This window comes from Protopterus annectens, chromosome 1.part1, assembly GCF_019279795.1.
Source record: "Protopterus annectens isolate FY-2018-M chromosome 1.part1, PAN1.0, whole genome shotgun sequence".
Taxonomy (NCBI): domain Eukaryota; kingdom Metazoa; phylum Chordata; order Ceratodontiformes; family Protopteridae; genus Protopterus; species Protopterus annectens.
Window position 1 is genome coordinate 799413761 of NC_056726.1, and position 14671 is coordinate 799428431.

The following is a 14671-nucleotide window of genomic DNA, read 5'->3' on the forward strand; positions in this document are numbered from 1 at the left end:
TGTGTGTGTGTGTGAAAATCAAATCTCAGAGTGTGTGTGTCAGCTACTTGGAGCAGGGACATAGAGCACTGATTTCACAGAGAGGGTGGAAGATAACTTGGTGTGGGACACTCAGCTAAGGACTCAACTCTATAGCTGTGCCAGTGGGGAGTCTTATTGGGGGCGTGGAGAGAGAGGGAAGCACAGACACTGGACTGAGTGTGTTCCCTATGTGCACTTAAGGGAAATTGTGCTTGGTACAGAGAGCTGCATCTGGAAATACTTTGTGTATCTATCTTTGTTCCAAGTGAACATCCCTCACTGGTGTCAGTGGTGAAGATTCAGGCTCCTTGATTACTGGCATCACAGCATATTCCAGGAAGACAGCTAAAGGGGGTACATTATGGGCACTGTTGGCAGGTTAGTAATGAGTAAGCAGAAATAAATAGTTTGATATCAAAGGAATGCCTGAATATGTGAAACTGACTGTAGAATAAATAAAGTGCAGTTCTTTGAAACATACTAAAATTCAGTAAAAGTATGCAACAGGTAATTCCTGTAAGCAGACAGACTTTGCACTACTTATGTTTTTTTCAAACAGATGAATTTAAATTATAGATAAATAATGCTGTGTTCTCATTATTAACAGATTGTGAAGATACTTAACCTGTACACACCATTGAATGAGTTTGAAGAACGTGTAACGGTATCATTCATTAGAAATATACAGGTGAGTGTGACTTTGTGCATCAAAAGCATTCATGTTTAAAACACATTTGTGTCTGTTACTACCATGTTGGAACTTTAGATAGCATAAAAGGCAATGATTAATGTGTTTGTACTGTTCCATATGACTTGGATGACTACAAAGTGCAGCTCCATGATGGGCATTTTGGCTACATTGACTAAACAACGAAACATTTGCCTTCCAGTATTTCGATAAGCATACAGTTGCCTTTCATAGATAAACAGCACAGCTCTTTGAATGTGTTCCTTTATGGTGGTATATCATTTACTGAAAACATAACTAAATCAAAAGATCAGTTGGGCTACTTATTGTGAAAGTAGGAAACTGGCATTTGCAAAAAAAAAATAAACAGCACACACAAGTGAAGACTAAAAATGGTAACTAAATGAAATATAAAGTTTAAAAAGCTTTGGTTGCTAAGAATATCTTCTGTGTTCCCCTTAAAATTATTCCAGTATTTAAAAATGGTTAAAGACAAAGCTGTGATTATCACACAACGCAAAATAACTCTGATTATTGTTTCATTTTGCACATTTGTTGTGCCTTTGGTATGCAGAGTTTACAGATGACTGTGAGACTAATGCTACAAGGGAGAGTATGCATCAGGTTTATGGCTGTCAAGCATGGAGCTTGCAGTCCAGAAGATAGGGATCTAACATTGGACTCAGTTATCCCATTAATATTTGTACTTTTTCAAAAAGAATAAAGTTTGATGTTTTTAAGTTTTTCCATTGTGGTCAGTAGCACCATTTGGTTGTGCTCATTCTGTAGCCAGAACAGCCCTAGGCTTATGCCCAAGAATATCCTGAATTCTTGCTTTTAACTCTTATTTGCTCACAAAAGGATCTCACTCAGAAACATAGACAGTGTCATCAGTACAAGAATAGGTCATTCTCATTATCTGCTTTTCTCCCTAGGAAAAGAAGCAGCTCCTAATTAACTAACTGTCTGATATGCCTTCACTCACCATGTAGCCTTGCTTTTTATTGGGGTCTACTACAGCTGTTCATGTCTTAGTAGCTCACGATAAACCTGCTTGCTGCCACATGCTGAAATAAATAAGTAACCCCATCTCTTGATTCTACTTATCCCTCCCAGCACGCATTCCTATAACTCTGTAGCCCTACTAGAACCTAAATCCTAACCCTAAAACTCTCACCCATTTCCCAACCAGACTCCATGCTCTCTTACCCTGAAGCTCCACTCCCCCAGTCCTAACCCTAAAGTCCCTGATCACTACTAAACCCAAAACTGTGCCCATTCCTTCCTAAACCCAGAGTACTCAATTGCTCTCTAACCCTAAAACTCCAACCCATTCCCTAAACCTAAATAACCCAATCACTCCCTAATCCTAAAACTCCCCACCCACTCCCTAAACATAAAACTCCCTTGCCACTTCCTAAACTTAAAGCTCCCTTCCAGCTCCTTAACCCCAAAATGTCCCATCCACTTCCTAAGGCTAAAACCCCCCTCATGCTCCTAATCCTAAATGCCTCTTCTCCACCCTCCTCACAGCTGCTTACTTGAATTCGTATTCAAGTTCAAGCATGAGCAACAGCCCAAACAAGTTGCAAGGCAACACGAGTCCCTGGCTTCAGATCAGTGGTTTTCAAGTGCTTGGTACTTAAGGACCTAAAGAACACCCTTTTTATTGCACAGCTTATTACTGGTGGTACGTTGTTGAGGTCGAGGGATGTGATTATTCCACTGTATTCTGCACTCATCAGGCTGATCATTGAGTATAATACCTCCTTCATCATGTACCTGTCTAAACACCTGACACAACTCGAATGCCCACATTGCTTTCTTAATTAGAAAGTCAAGGGCCTTAGTCATAAAAATGGGTCTATATTAGGTGAATAAATGCTTAAAATGTCAAGTACAACATGCTCAAAAGCTTTTAAAAGAACGTTCATCTAAGCAAAACTTCAGAATGTCGAAACAAGGAGTTTCGAAAATTTATAGTTGGCTAGCCGTCAGGAAGCCAACGGCTGATGGCTAAAATGCACTGTACACCATTACAACCGCCCCAAAAAAAAAACAAATCGACAAACAAAATAAAGTGGAGGTGTTCGCCCCCACCCCCTCCCACATGGAGCTATGCCCCCCACTTAAATATACCAACTCCGAGTTCACACCACAGTGGAAGACTGTCATAACATTACACAGGGTGAATGTCGAGACCGCATCACAGTGGAGGGCTCTGTAAGAACAGCTAGACAGGCTAAATGTTCTGACGTTAGCCGTTGGCTTCCTGACAGCTGGCCTACAATACATTTTCAAAACTCCTTGTTTTGATATTCTGAGGTTTCGTTTAGATGAACATTCGCTTAAAAGCTGTAGAGCATGTCGTACTCGACATTTTAAGCATTCATTCATCTAATAGAGACCCATAAAAACTATGCAAACCATCTCAAAGCCTTGTCCTTCTTCTTGGTTTTATTGATTCATAGGTGTTTACTAGGCTAATGACCACTAGGGCCTTTTAAGCCTAGCCATGCATCTCACATCTCGGACAAGTTGTGGTACCCTTAATAAGTGTAAGCAGGGGCTTGGGAGATGAAACATTTGCAAGCAGGGCCTGGGAGATTAACCATTTATAGTCTGTCTGTGTGCATTAGAGACAGAGGTGCCAAACCAGGGATGAATTTCATGTTCCTCAACCAGTTATCTAAGTTACACTTGAATTGGGTTAGGGAGGAACTCTGCTTCACATGGATGGGGAGCCTGTTCCAGAGATGGGGTATTCTCTGGAATACATACCTGTCTCTCCAGCAGGTCATATTTATATCACAGGCAAGGTTTAAGTCTTTAGAACAAGTAATTCTGGTGCTGTTTGTTTTGAGAATATGTAGGAGGCCCATCAGAGAGGGGTCTGACAATGCCTTGTATGCCAGGTGTAAATCTCCCCCCTCAACAGCCTGTAGGAGACAGAATACAGGGATAGAGCCTTGAGGCAGTCTGCATAGGACATTTTACTTACTGTATTCTTTTAATGAGGAACATCTGTGGATGTTCCAATTGTTGCATATGCTTGGTTTGGTACATATCTAAGGGAGCATTTTAATTAATAATAGGTCTTACTAATGCCGAATACAATGGAACAATGACTTCCTTGGACCTAGATGCCATAACTTTGTTTATAAGTTGAGCAACATAGAATGATTTCCTCATTACTGTAGACACATGATGGTCAAAGAGTAGATTACTGTCTGTGTATTCCTAAGTCCCTGACTGCTGGATCAACTCTAAGGGGTGTGTTGTCAATATGAGAGTTACCAGGGGTGGATGACTTCCCAAAGGATACTATTATGCATTTCCTGGCATTTAGTTTTAGTCCATGGCTCTGGCACTAGTTGTTTGTCTGTGTCAGCCCTTCCTGGAGAACATTTGTGTTGGTGTGGGTTTCAATGACACCTCCTAATGTGCAGTCATCTGCAAATTTAATTAGTCAGAAGCCACTGACATTGGTCTTGACTTCAGAGAAGTAAATGTCAAAAAGGAGCAGTCCCCGGACCAATCCCTGAGAGTCTCCACTTGTGACTGGCCTGTTTGTGGAGGTGGATGCCCCAGTGTTAACTTCCTGGGTCCTGTCTGTGAGCCAGTTGGCTATCTACTGGGTGACCCAAGGGTTTGTACCTAACCTCCTGAGTTTGTCAACAATGCCTGAGTAGGGTATTCTGTCAAATCCCTTGTCCAGGTGAAGGTAGGCAGTGTGAACCATTTTGCCCTTGCATCCATTGTTTTGCTGACTTTCTCAAATACCAGGTTAAGTAGGCATGACCTGCTCTTGATGAAACCAAACTGGGTTGGGTTCAGTTTCTGGAGATTTAATATATCATTATCGATCATTTTCATGATAATTATTTCCATGGCTTTGCATATGAGACTAGTGAGATTTAGGGGTCTGTAGTTTCCAGGGTCTGCAGATGGCCCACCTTTGTGCAGAGAGATTACTGTTGCTGTTCTCCATTTATGAGGCACAAAGCCTGTTTGGAGACTACAATAAAATAAGAATTCCATGGGGCCTGATAGTTCATGTTACATTCTATTTAGCTGGCATCCAGGGATATTGTCTGGACCCATTTATGCAATGTTCTTGGCCTTAGAGCATTAAGGACTTGTTCGCTAGTGATAGTAGAGGTAGTGATATTTGATATTTCCTGAGGGAAGGTTGAGGGGAGAGATGGGTAAGGTTGGAGCTGAATTTGTCAGCTAGTAGGTTTGCTATATCTTCTGGCTGAGTATAGGCGGCTCCATTTACAGTAGGTGGTTCCATTTACAGTAAAATTTGCACACAATTGTGTATTGCCTTTGAGGTTATGGGCATAGTTAAAGAATACCTTGTGGTTGTCAGTGGCCTGGGAGGCTAAATTTACCTCAAATTTGGCTTTGGTAGACTTTATTTGTCCTCTGAGTTGTTTGTTTAATTTGATGAGAGTGCTTTTATCCTGCTGGGTGCTGCACCTCCTAAATTTTTGCCATAATAGTCTTCCTTCTGTTATACAGCTTATCAGTTTTGTGATTCTACCACAGTGGCTTGTTGTTTGTTAGTTCTATACTTCTTCCTGGTAGGTACAGCTGCCTCTATGCAGCTAATAACATACTTGTATTGGGCTTCTGTGAACAGTTCTGCATAGGCAGCAGTGTTCTTGGGGTTTATGGGGGCTTGAAATTTTGCCTGGTTAAGCCTTACAGTAGTTTTTGAACATTGCAGGGTTAGCTGGGTGTTCAGGTTTTAGTTTTACTTCAGAGAAGACCATTGTGCAACACTCTCCCATATTAGTGAGGATCAGATCCTGTATGGCTGCCCCCTTGGTTGATGTATTGACAGTCTTGTCCAGGGAGTTTGTTTACAAAATCCAGGAATCTCTATGCCTGTACATTTGGTGTCATATGTGATTCCCAGTTAGGAGTAGGGTAATTAAAGTCACCCATGAATATGGTATCGGGTTGAATGGTGAGTGTTTCTAATAAGTTTAAATACATGTTATGAGTTTCTTGGGTCATAGAGGGGGACCTATAGCTTGCAAGGAAGTGGTATTGGATTTTGCCTATGGTGAGTTGAACATGGAGTAGCTCAAGTGCATTGTCCTGTTTGACCAGCCTTGAAGTATATTTATTTTTGATGTAAATGGAGGCACCTCCACATTTAGTCCATGTCTGTGTAGTAGCTTAAAAAAAGCATTATGGGGGAAGACAATGTTTTAGCTAATATTCAAAAGCCTAGAGGGAAGAGGTGCCAACCATCCCTGGCAAAGCAGTGTGGTCTTTTGACCATTTCCTTCCATGTTGACAAATATTGCACCCCTTTAGTATGACACCAGAAACTATGCCAGTTGTTAAAGTCAGTCATTTTCTGTTCATATTGTGGCATCATCTTTGGAGAAGGTAAAATGCTGCTCAGTGCTTGGCTCATAACAGCCAGGGACACACATTCCGAGAGCTCCATGATGTCTCTCTTCATATAGTCTAGGGAGATGTGTCTCAGGCCATTTACACTTACATGGACTATGGGTGAGTCATACTGGTACTTCTGATCCAATGACCTGAGTGCATGTGTAATGTGGCAGACCCTGTCCCCTTTTAAGAAACTGACTGTGACTTTGTCCTTACTCAGCCTGGTGAGAGGGACATCAGTGTGTCCCACAATGGAGTCTCCAATGACCAGAATTTTGGATTGTGTGGTGGCTTGCCATATGAGCTTAGAAGTAAATTTTCTTTGAGATGTGGCTGTATATGTTGATGTGGGTGTTGTTTTGAAAAAGTGCATTTGGAGCTGCTGAGGGTATTTGTTATATGTACTTCATGTACTGAGCCAATCTCTGCCTTGTATACAGAGTCTCAACAGAACCAGTCCTGTTAGACATACTGCGCATTCATAAGTCCAATGTGGGCATAAACACTCTCAAGAGATCCAAATCTCTTTTGCAACATAAATATAACATGTTGGAGGGATAGATATGTATCACGGAGAATACCACTTCTTTGGAATCATTTTCCTCTACACATACTGCAAAGCAAGTAACACTGTTCAAGCATAATCTGAACAAATTGAGGGATCACTGCAAATTCACCTGGTTTAGCACCCTTGTCCCTCATAGATAGGGACAACATGTAAACGTTTTTCATATCTCTGGGTTATTCATACTACTTTATGGGAATGTATGGGTAGGCTTCTAAAGATGCTCATGGATCAATATCCTAGTAAGTATCTTCTTCTTCTTCTTCCTTCGGCTTTTCCCGGTTAGGGGTCGGCACAGCGGATCATCTGTCCGCTCATGATTGGCAGTGGAGGTTTACGGTGTTGAGTTGCCAGCCCGGCGCCCAACCTTCCACAGAAGGCACACACACTCACACCTAGGGCCAGTTTTGAGTGTCCAATCCACCTACTGTATGTCTTTAGGATGTGGGAGGAAACCGGAGCACCCGGAGGAAACCCACGCAACCACAGGGAGGACATTCAGACTCCACACAGAAGGCACCCCAGCCGAGAATCGAACCGGAGAACCTCTTGCTGTGAGGCAACAATGCTAACCACTGCACCACCGTAAGTATCTATGAACCGATAAAAGAACAGTTTTACCAACTGTTCAGTCATCAACTTATTGCTGATCCTGAGATTGTTGCTCTTGACCTGGGCATCCAAAATAAAGACATTGACAGTGACACAACCAAGTACAGTTCCCTCTGGAATTCTGCTTGAAAGCCAGTTGATGGTGCAGTAAATTACACAAGTACTGACTCTGATAATCACAGAGTTTATCTATAATGGTATGAACATTATCTCCATTGTTTACTGTATAAAGTATTCTTGTTAATGATGTGGGATTTTGAGGCTCTACCACCCAGTGGTGTAATATCACCATAGAAGTTAATACATGCAGTTATATGTAACATCTACATGTGTGTGTGTGTGTGTGTGTGTGTGTGTGTGTGTGTGTGTGTGTGTGTGTGTGTGTACATATACATATATATATATATATATATATATATATATATATAGTCAAGCCCCACTGCATCCCCGCACTTTCCTGTTAATTATATATACTAACTCAGAGATCACACAATCCACAGGGAATACTCCCCTACCTGGGGATTGTTGATCTTGCAAAGCTCCCTACCTGGGGATTGTTGATCTTGCAAAGCTGTCAACCTTCTGTTTTTATTGACCAAAGGGTATCTACCAAACAGGTGTCAACATTGTGTCTATTCAGTCAAGTGTCTGATAAGCATAATGCATGCACATACATGCACACATACAAACACACACACACACACACACACACACACATATACACATACACACACATATATATATATATATATATATATATATATATATATATATATATATATATCAAAATCTTATCTACCTATCTATATATATATATTTATATGTGTGTGTATGACTGTCTGCACAAGAGTATAGTCCTCCAGTCTTCCTCTTATATAAATACTCTGCAGCCATGTCAGCTGCCTGTCGGGTGCCAGGATGCGCCACATAACCCACGTACTCAGGTCAGTACACAACAAGTACAAATATGACTGTCATTGTCCATGTTGGTGTGAATGACCTGAGACGTACCTCCCTGGACTACATGAAAAGAGACATGGAAGGGCTCTCTGATCTTGTAGCCCAGGCAGGTATGACCCTAGCCCTGAGTAGCATTCTGCCATCGCCCTGAATTATACCGCAGTACAAGGACAAAATGATTGAATTCAACAATTGGCTAAGCTTCTGGTGTCATTCTAAGGGGATCCAGTATCTGTCTGCTTGGGATGACATGGTCGACAGACCACGATGCTTTGCCACAGATGGCCTGCACCTGTCACCCCTGTGAGATTCCGGATACTGGCTAAGGCTCTTGCTGCCCCTATAGTGCCTTTTTTAGGCAAGGTTCAAATAACAAATTCACCACTGTAACAGGAACAGGCAAGCAAAAACTGAGGGTAATGCTACTCAATGCTAGAAGTCTAAATCTCAAAATGCACTCACTCGAGGCACTCCTTAAAATGGAGACCATCGATATCTGTGCAGTGACTGAGACCTGGTTCAAGGCTCCAGAGAGCACCCGTGCATTACCAGGCTATAACTTGTACCATACTTTTCGGCCATGTAACCTGGACCGAAACACCAAAGGTGGAGGTGTGTCCATATTCATTAAGGATATCCACACCTCCAGGCTAGTTGCTCAGCATAATGCATCTGAGCTTATCCAAGTGCAACTAACTCTGTCAAAACTGCAATCCAAATTGTAGCTTGCTACAGATTCCCCACCATGCCCCAGGATTCCCACTCCTCTTTTCTTGATGTACTGGAAAATATTAGGGTTCAACCAAACACTCTAATAATGGGCGACTTCAACTACCCCACCATTAACTGGGAAAACTACTTCTGTACCAACTCCTTAGCTCAACGCTTTCTGGAATTCATAAACTCCAATGCCCTGGATCAACTTATCCCCACCCCCACCAGTGGCAACAATATCCTAGACCTAGTCATTACCAACATGAGTGACTGGTGTTCCAACACCTGAAGTCAACTCCTCATTGGTCCAACCCGATCATAAGCTAATCACCCTTGATATCCACATCCCGCCCCCACCCGCCATTAAGGAAACCACAGTAAAAAATTTCTCCAAAGCCAACTTCATGCTTCTTACGACAGAAGTGGTGAACTTCATGACACCCATGCAGATGGACAATGCAGTTACAACTGCTGAATCCTACACAAATGCACTCTATAAGCACTTACACGAGTGCATGGATCGTGCTATCCCAAACAGAACCAAGACACTATCCTTCAAAAAAAGGAAGCCAATCTGGTGGTCCCCTCCCATAAACAAACTGTACAACAGAAGGAAGAAACTGTTGCAAAAGAGAGTAAAATCCCATGAGTAGAGGAGCTCCCTGGTCAACCTCAGTAAGAAGCTGAGATCCCTTATCAGATCCTCCAAAGCTAGCTACGAAAACAAAATTGCCACTAATTCTAAGGACAACCACAAAGCATTCTATAGCTATGTCAAGAATCTCGATGGCAACACCCAGACCTGCTCTGAGTTACAGCACAAAGGCACAAAAATTACAGAACCAACTGATATTGCCAATATCCTGGCAGATAGGTTCAGTGCTAACTTTACCCCCCACCTCCTAAAGGGCCCATATCTATACAGGAAGAATGCAGAATCCCTGTAATCACAACTACGCAGGTAAAAGTTGCACTCTCTAAAGCCAAAAACACAGCATCCATGGGACCGGACAACATCCCAGGCTGCGTTTTTCACGAACTTCAGAATGAACTGGCTCCCCACTTAAGCACCATGTTCAATAATAGCCTTGCATTAGGCTTTCTGCCCACTGAATGGCGCACAGCAACAGTTATCCCACTGTACAAAGGGGGAGCCACTGCTGATCCTGGGAACTATCGACCTATTAGCCTGATGAGCCTGGTCTGCAAGGCCATGGAATGTATCATCATGGAACTCATAAACAAAGACATTGGTAACCTCCAAACTCTGGCTCCCACCCAGTTCGGGTTTGTGAAAGGCAGATCATGCCTCCTGAACCTGATCGACTTCTTTGAGGCAGTCACCAAAGCCGTAGATTATGGTAAGGTGGTTCACACAGCCTATCTTGACCTCACCAAGGCTTTCGACACCATCCCCCATTCTGGAATTATAGCTAAACTCACTAAACTAGGTATAAATCCCTATGTCACAAGATGGGTTGCCAACTGGCTCACTGACAGAACCCACACTGTAAAAGTTGCAGACTCCAAATCTGACCTCAAAGCAGTGACAAGTGGAGTACCACAGGGTTCCGTCCTGGGACCTGTCCTGTTTGGTATCTACTTCTCTGAAGTGCAGGCTAAAACAGAAGGCCTCTAGCTAATGAAGTTTGCAGATGACTGCAAACTAAGAGCCATAGTCAAGTCCCCAAATGATGTGGACATCGTACAGAAGGGCCTCACTGAGACAGATGCCTGGTGTCAGAGCCATGGCCTCAAGCTCAATGCCAAAAGTGCAGTGTCATCCCCTTTGGTAAAAACTCTGTACCCATGAACTACCACATAGGCAGCAATCTACTTAACGCCGAATGTGTGATAAGAGACCTTGGGACCCAGGTGGGCAGTAGTCTCTCCTTTGATAGTCACATCACCACAGTAGTCAGGAAGTCCTTCTATGTGGCACACCTCATCATAAAAGGGTTCTCATCCAGGAAAAAAGAGGTCATTGTTCCCCTCTACTCGACACTCATTAGACCTATTATACAGTACAACACCCCTTTTGGAATGTACCACAAAAGACATCTGCAGCAGCTGGAAAGGCCACAGAAGTACCTCACAAAGAGGATTAATGGCCTCAAACAAATGCCCTACACTGACCGCCTCAAAAAACTCCAGCTTTACTCCGTAGCATATTCCCTACTCTGAGGTGATCTCTGCCTAACATATAAAGCTATGTCAAACTCAGAGCTGTTGGACATGCTACACCTAAATAAATCCCAATCCCTCCATGCTACATGCTCTAGGGACCTAAACCTTGTCAACACAATAAACAGGACATGCTGGAGGAATAGATTCCTGTCCCAGAGACTTCCCATACTCTGGAACAGGCTACCCATCTATGTCAAGCAAAGTTCTTCATTAGCACTCCAAGAAATCTTGATGAGTGGATGGGAAATAGGAAGTACACCCCGGGGATCACTTCTGTGACTCTGCTCGACAGTGGCACAAGAAAATAACTTGCTTGGCTGGCATAAACCAGGGAACTTTGTTGGCTAGGCTTACGTAGGCCCTTGGGCCGATAGCCTAGTACCTACCTATGAACCTATAAAAGGCTTCACCTGTGTCTGTAAGCAGGTGTAAAGGGTGTGACTTATGAATGAGCTGAAATGTTGGTCTGTCCTTCCCAGTCACAGGCATAGGCACTGACATAGTTATTCTGCAAATTGTTACCAGATTGGTACTTGTTCCATTTCAAGTTGAAACTTTTTAGTTTGTGAGACAGTAAAATTTAATGTTGAAAACTGAGGGGTAATCTAGGTAAGAGATGGTTTATGGAAGGGGTACAAGTCATTTGTAAATATGTTGGTAAGTAATGTTTTGGCTTTTGTATGGTGAAGGATAACTTGCTGCTAGGGGTTCAGTAGCAATTAGATAGTCTAGGTCTTACTGAACCTGGTTGATATTTAATGATTTAATAATAGGGAGCCTGCAAGTGTGCATGGGAAGATCACATGCTGTAGTATGTAGGGAAAAAACAGAACATGTGAATTATGGACCCCCAACTGCCATAAACACAAGGATTCATCGATTCAGGTAAATGGTAGGAGGGTAAGGTATTTCAAACCAAAGGAGTTGTGCCTTAAAATAAAAATGGTGAAGGCAACTAAAGATTGTGACAGTTGATAAGAGCACTAAAAGTCGAATGGAATGCAAAATGTGAGTGTTAGGTTTTTAAAAAGAACTTAATTCTTATACTATGTATGAGTGTTTAAGGAGTGACTTGGTCAAAATGGGTGCCCAGTATGAGTGAGCTGGGTGAGAGAATGTATGGGGCGGAGAGCAATCCTTATGGCTCGCTGAACTGAATTCTGCCTTGCAGTTTTGGATATGTTTTAACTCATTTTCTAAACGGAAAAGGTTAAAAAAAGATTAAATAATTTTTATGTAATACTTTATAATTTTTCTAAATTGGTAAGTAATGTAGTAATGCTGTAGTTGAAAAGGTTTGTGACAAAGAATAAAGGAGATGAACTGTATTTTAAAATGAGTAATATTTTACAGAAGTGGTTTTCTTCATACACTATGTAGACTTTTAGAGGAGTACAAGTTCTGTGATCATATGTTGGAATATGTAAGGGATTGCCTCATTAGTTAAGAAGATAATATGCATAATGAATGCTTTTTGACGTAAGGAAACTATGTATGCAAGTCTGTCAGTGGTAAATTGTGCCCACCCTTAAGGATTGACAAGATAAAGCTAAAGAATGCACCACTAATGGAGATACAAATCTTAATTATTGGGATCATCATAGTTACTGAAAAGTATTGTGCGATATAAAAGTTGATGGTGCTCCAGTCCATGATTTATATTTTATGGGGTGATGTTTAAAGCTCATGTATTGCACAACTACATGGCAAGTATGTGTAACCATTGAGCTGGAGAAAATGTAACATATCAGCTTTTTTAAGAGTATGCAGATACCCCCTTTCTTGATGCAAAGTAGTTTCAGAGTGACTCAAGAACAAAACACCATGCTTGAGACGGACTGGCTATATGCATAATACAATGTTGGCCTCTACTACAGCTCTGTGCTGTGGCTGCAAGCAAGCTGTACTGTTATTGCAAGAGATGCTGGGTAGTGATCTGGAAATAGGCTGTCATACTGCTGGCATGCATGTGCCTGATTGACATCCTCTATACTGCAACTTCCCATGGTCCAGGGTTACACATGTGCACATCAGGTTCTTTTTGTAACTGCGCAAACCCATTCTGCACCCCATGCAAATGCACATGCCAGTGAGATTAATATTTTTAGCTGCTCTGGTATCTGGAGTAAGAGCTGTTGGTGTACAGTCTGGTTTAGCAGACTTTGTTGCTGCACAGTGTGCTGTAGCGCACACTATAAACAGTTTTACTCTATGTATGGTAACATCTGCATGTGCAGCTACACAGAATGATAGATGGCAGTTTTGCTTCACACAGTCTTGATGGTGTTTTCACAAATGCTGACCTTGTTTTGTGGCATCATTTTTCTACTGTTATATAATGACTTAAGTTATATTGAAAAACGTGTTTGTAGTTAAGACTTAATATACAAAGTTAGTTAAACCATTTTTAACGTAAGAAATTCTCTTAACAGTCTGCACTAAACCTACCAAAGAAGAGCTGGAAAGAAAAAGATGAAGTTAGACTAAATTGATAAATGTATTTTTGTTGCAGCATTTCACATGGAAGCTGTCTGAAGTTAATTTATAGCTGCTATGGCTTTCCAATTTTTCTTTCATGTATGGACTTCATACAGCATTACAGATTAATTTTTAAGTTGTGAAAAGTGTCTCCACGACAACAAAACTAATGTGCTGTGCTATATAGCATGATTTCACAACATCTTTCCATTTTCAGAAGTGGACTTCCAAATATGTTCAGCAGCACACAACGTGAGAACCAGGTTGCAAATCTGAAATTAATTTGCTTGAAGTTATGTGGGCTACAAATTGTAAAACCTACTGATGCTATTCAAAATTCTGCAAGTATAAAATAAGACCTTTTTGAAGAGCAAACTGCAGAAGTAAAGAAGGAAGCACATGCCACTTGCATGTATAGTTTCACATGAATTTTGTTTGCTTGCTTGTTGTAGTGAGTGCTGCTATGTTCTACCTATAAAACACATAACCTTCAGTCTGCTGCACATAATAAACAGCTGTATTTATGTATTTCCTTGTCAAAGGTCCGCACTGTATTTCTTGTAGAAAACATTCCTGTTTCTGCCACACTACTTTTAACCCCTTTCCACATCTTTGGGAACATTGCTAAAAGTTTTACTTTAAGCAATCCAGCTTAAAAAAGGATCTTGATCCCTGGTACATACTGGTTTGCCAAATGAAAATACATACATGCTAAAAAAGAAGAAAAACAGCAAATAAACCCTGAAAGAACATAAAGCTAAGTAGTATTAAATTTTCCATACCTCTTAACTGTACAGATTTTTGCAGAATGTCCAGATGTTTGCCTCATATTTTTGGTCTGTTCTTCATTACATTTATGATTTTTCTGGATTTCTGTGGCAAATCAGTGAGGTTTTAATTCATTAATAATGACAGTCATTTGAGTTTCAGACTTTGTATACTTCAGAAAGTGCATGATGAACAACACCTTTTACAGGTTCATAAGATGCTACTAGGCTATTGGCCCAGAGGCCCTTATAAGCTTTTCC

The 14671-nt window shown here is 41.4% G+C and overlaps 1 protein-coding gene across 2 annotated transcripts in view; it reads left to right on the forward strand.

The window, feature by feature from the left end:
* MYO5B (myosin VB) overlaps positions 1 to 14671 on the forward strand; it is a 3346216-nt gene that overhangs the window by 3312363 nt on the left and 19182 nt on the right. For both annotated transcript variants that reach the window (XM_044078265.1, XM_044078275.1), the window contains one exon: positions 629 to 709. In XM_044078265.1, the coding sequence (XP_043934200.1) occupies positions 629 to 709 (81 nt within the window). The remainder of the gene's footprint in view (positions 1 to 628; positions 710 to 14671) is intronic.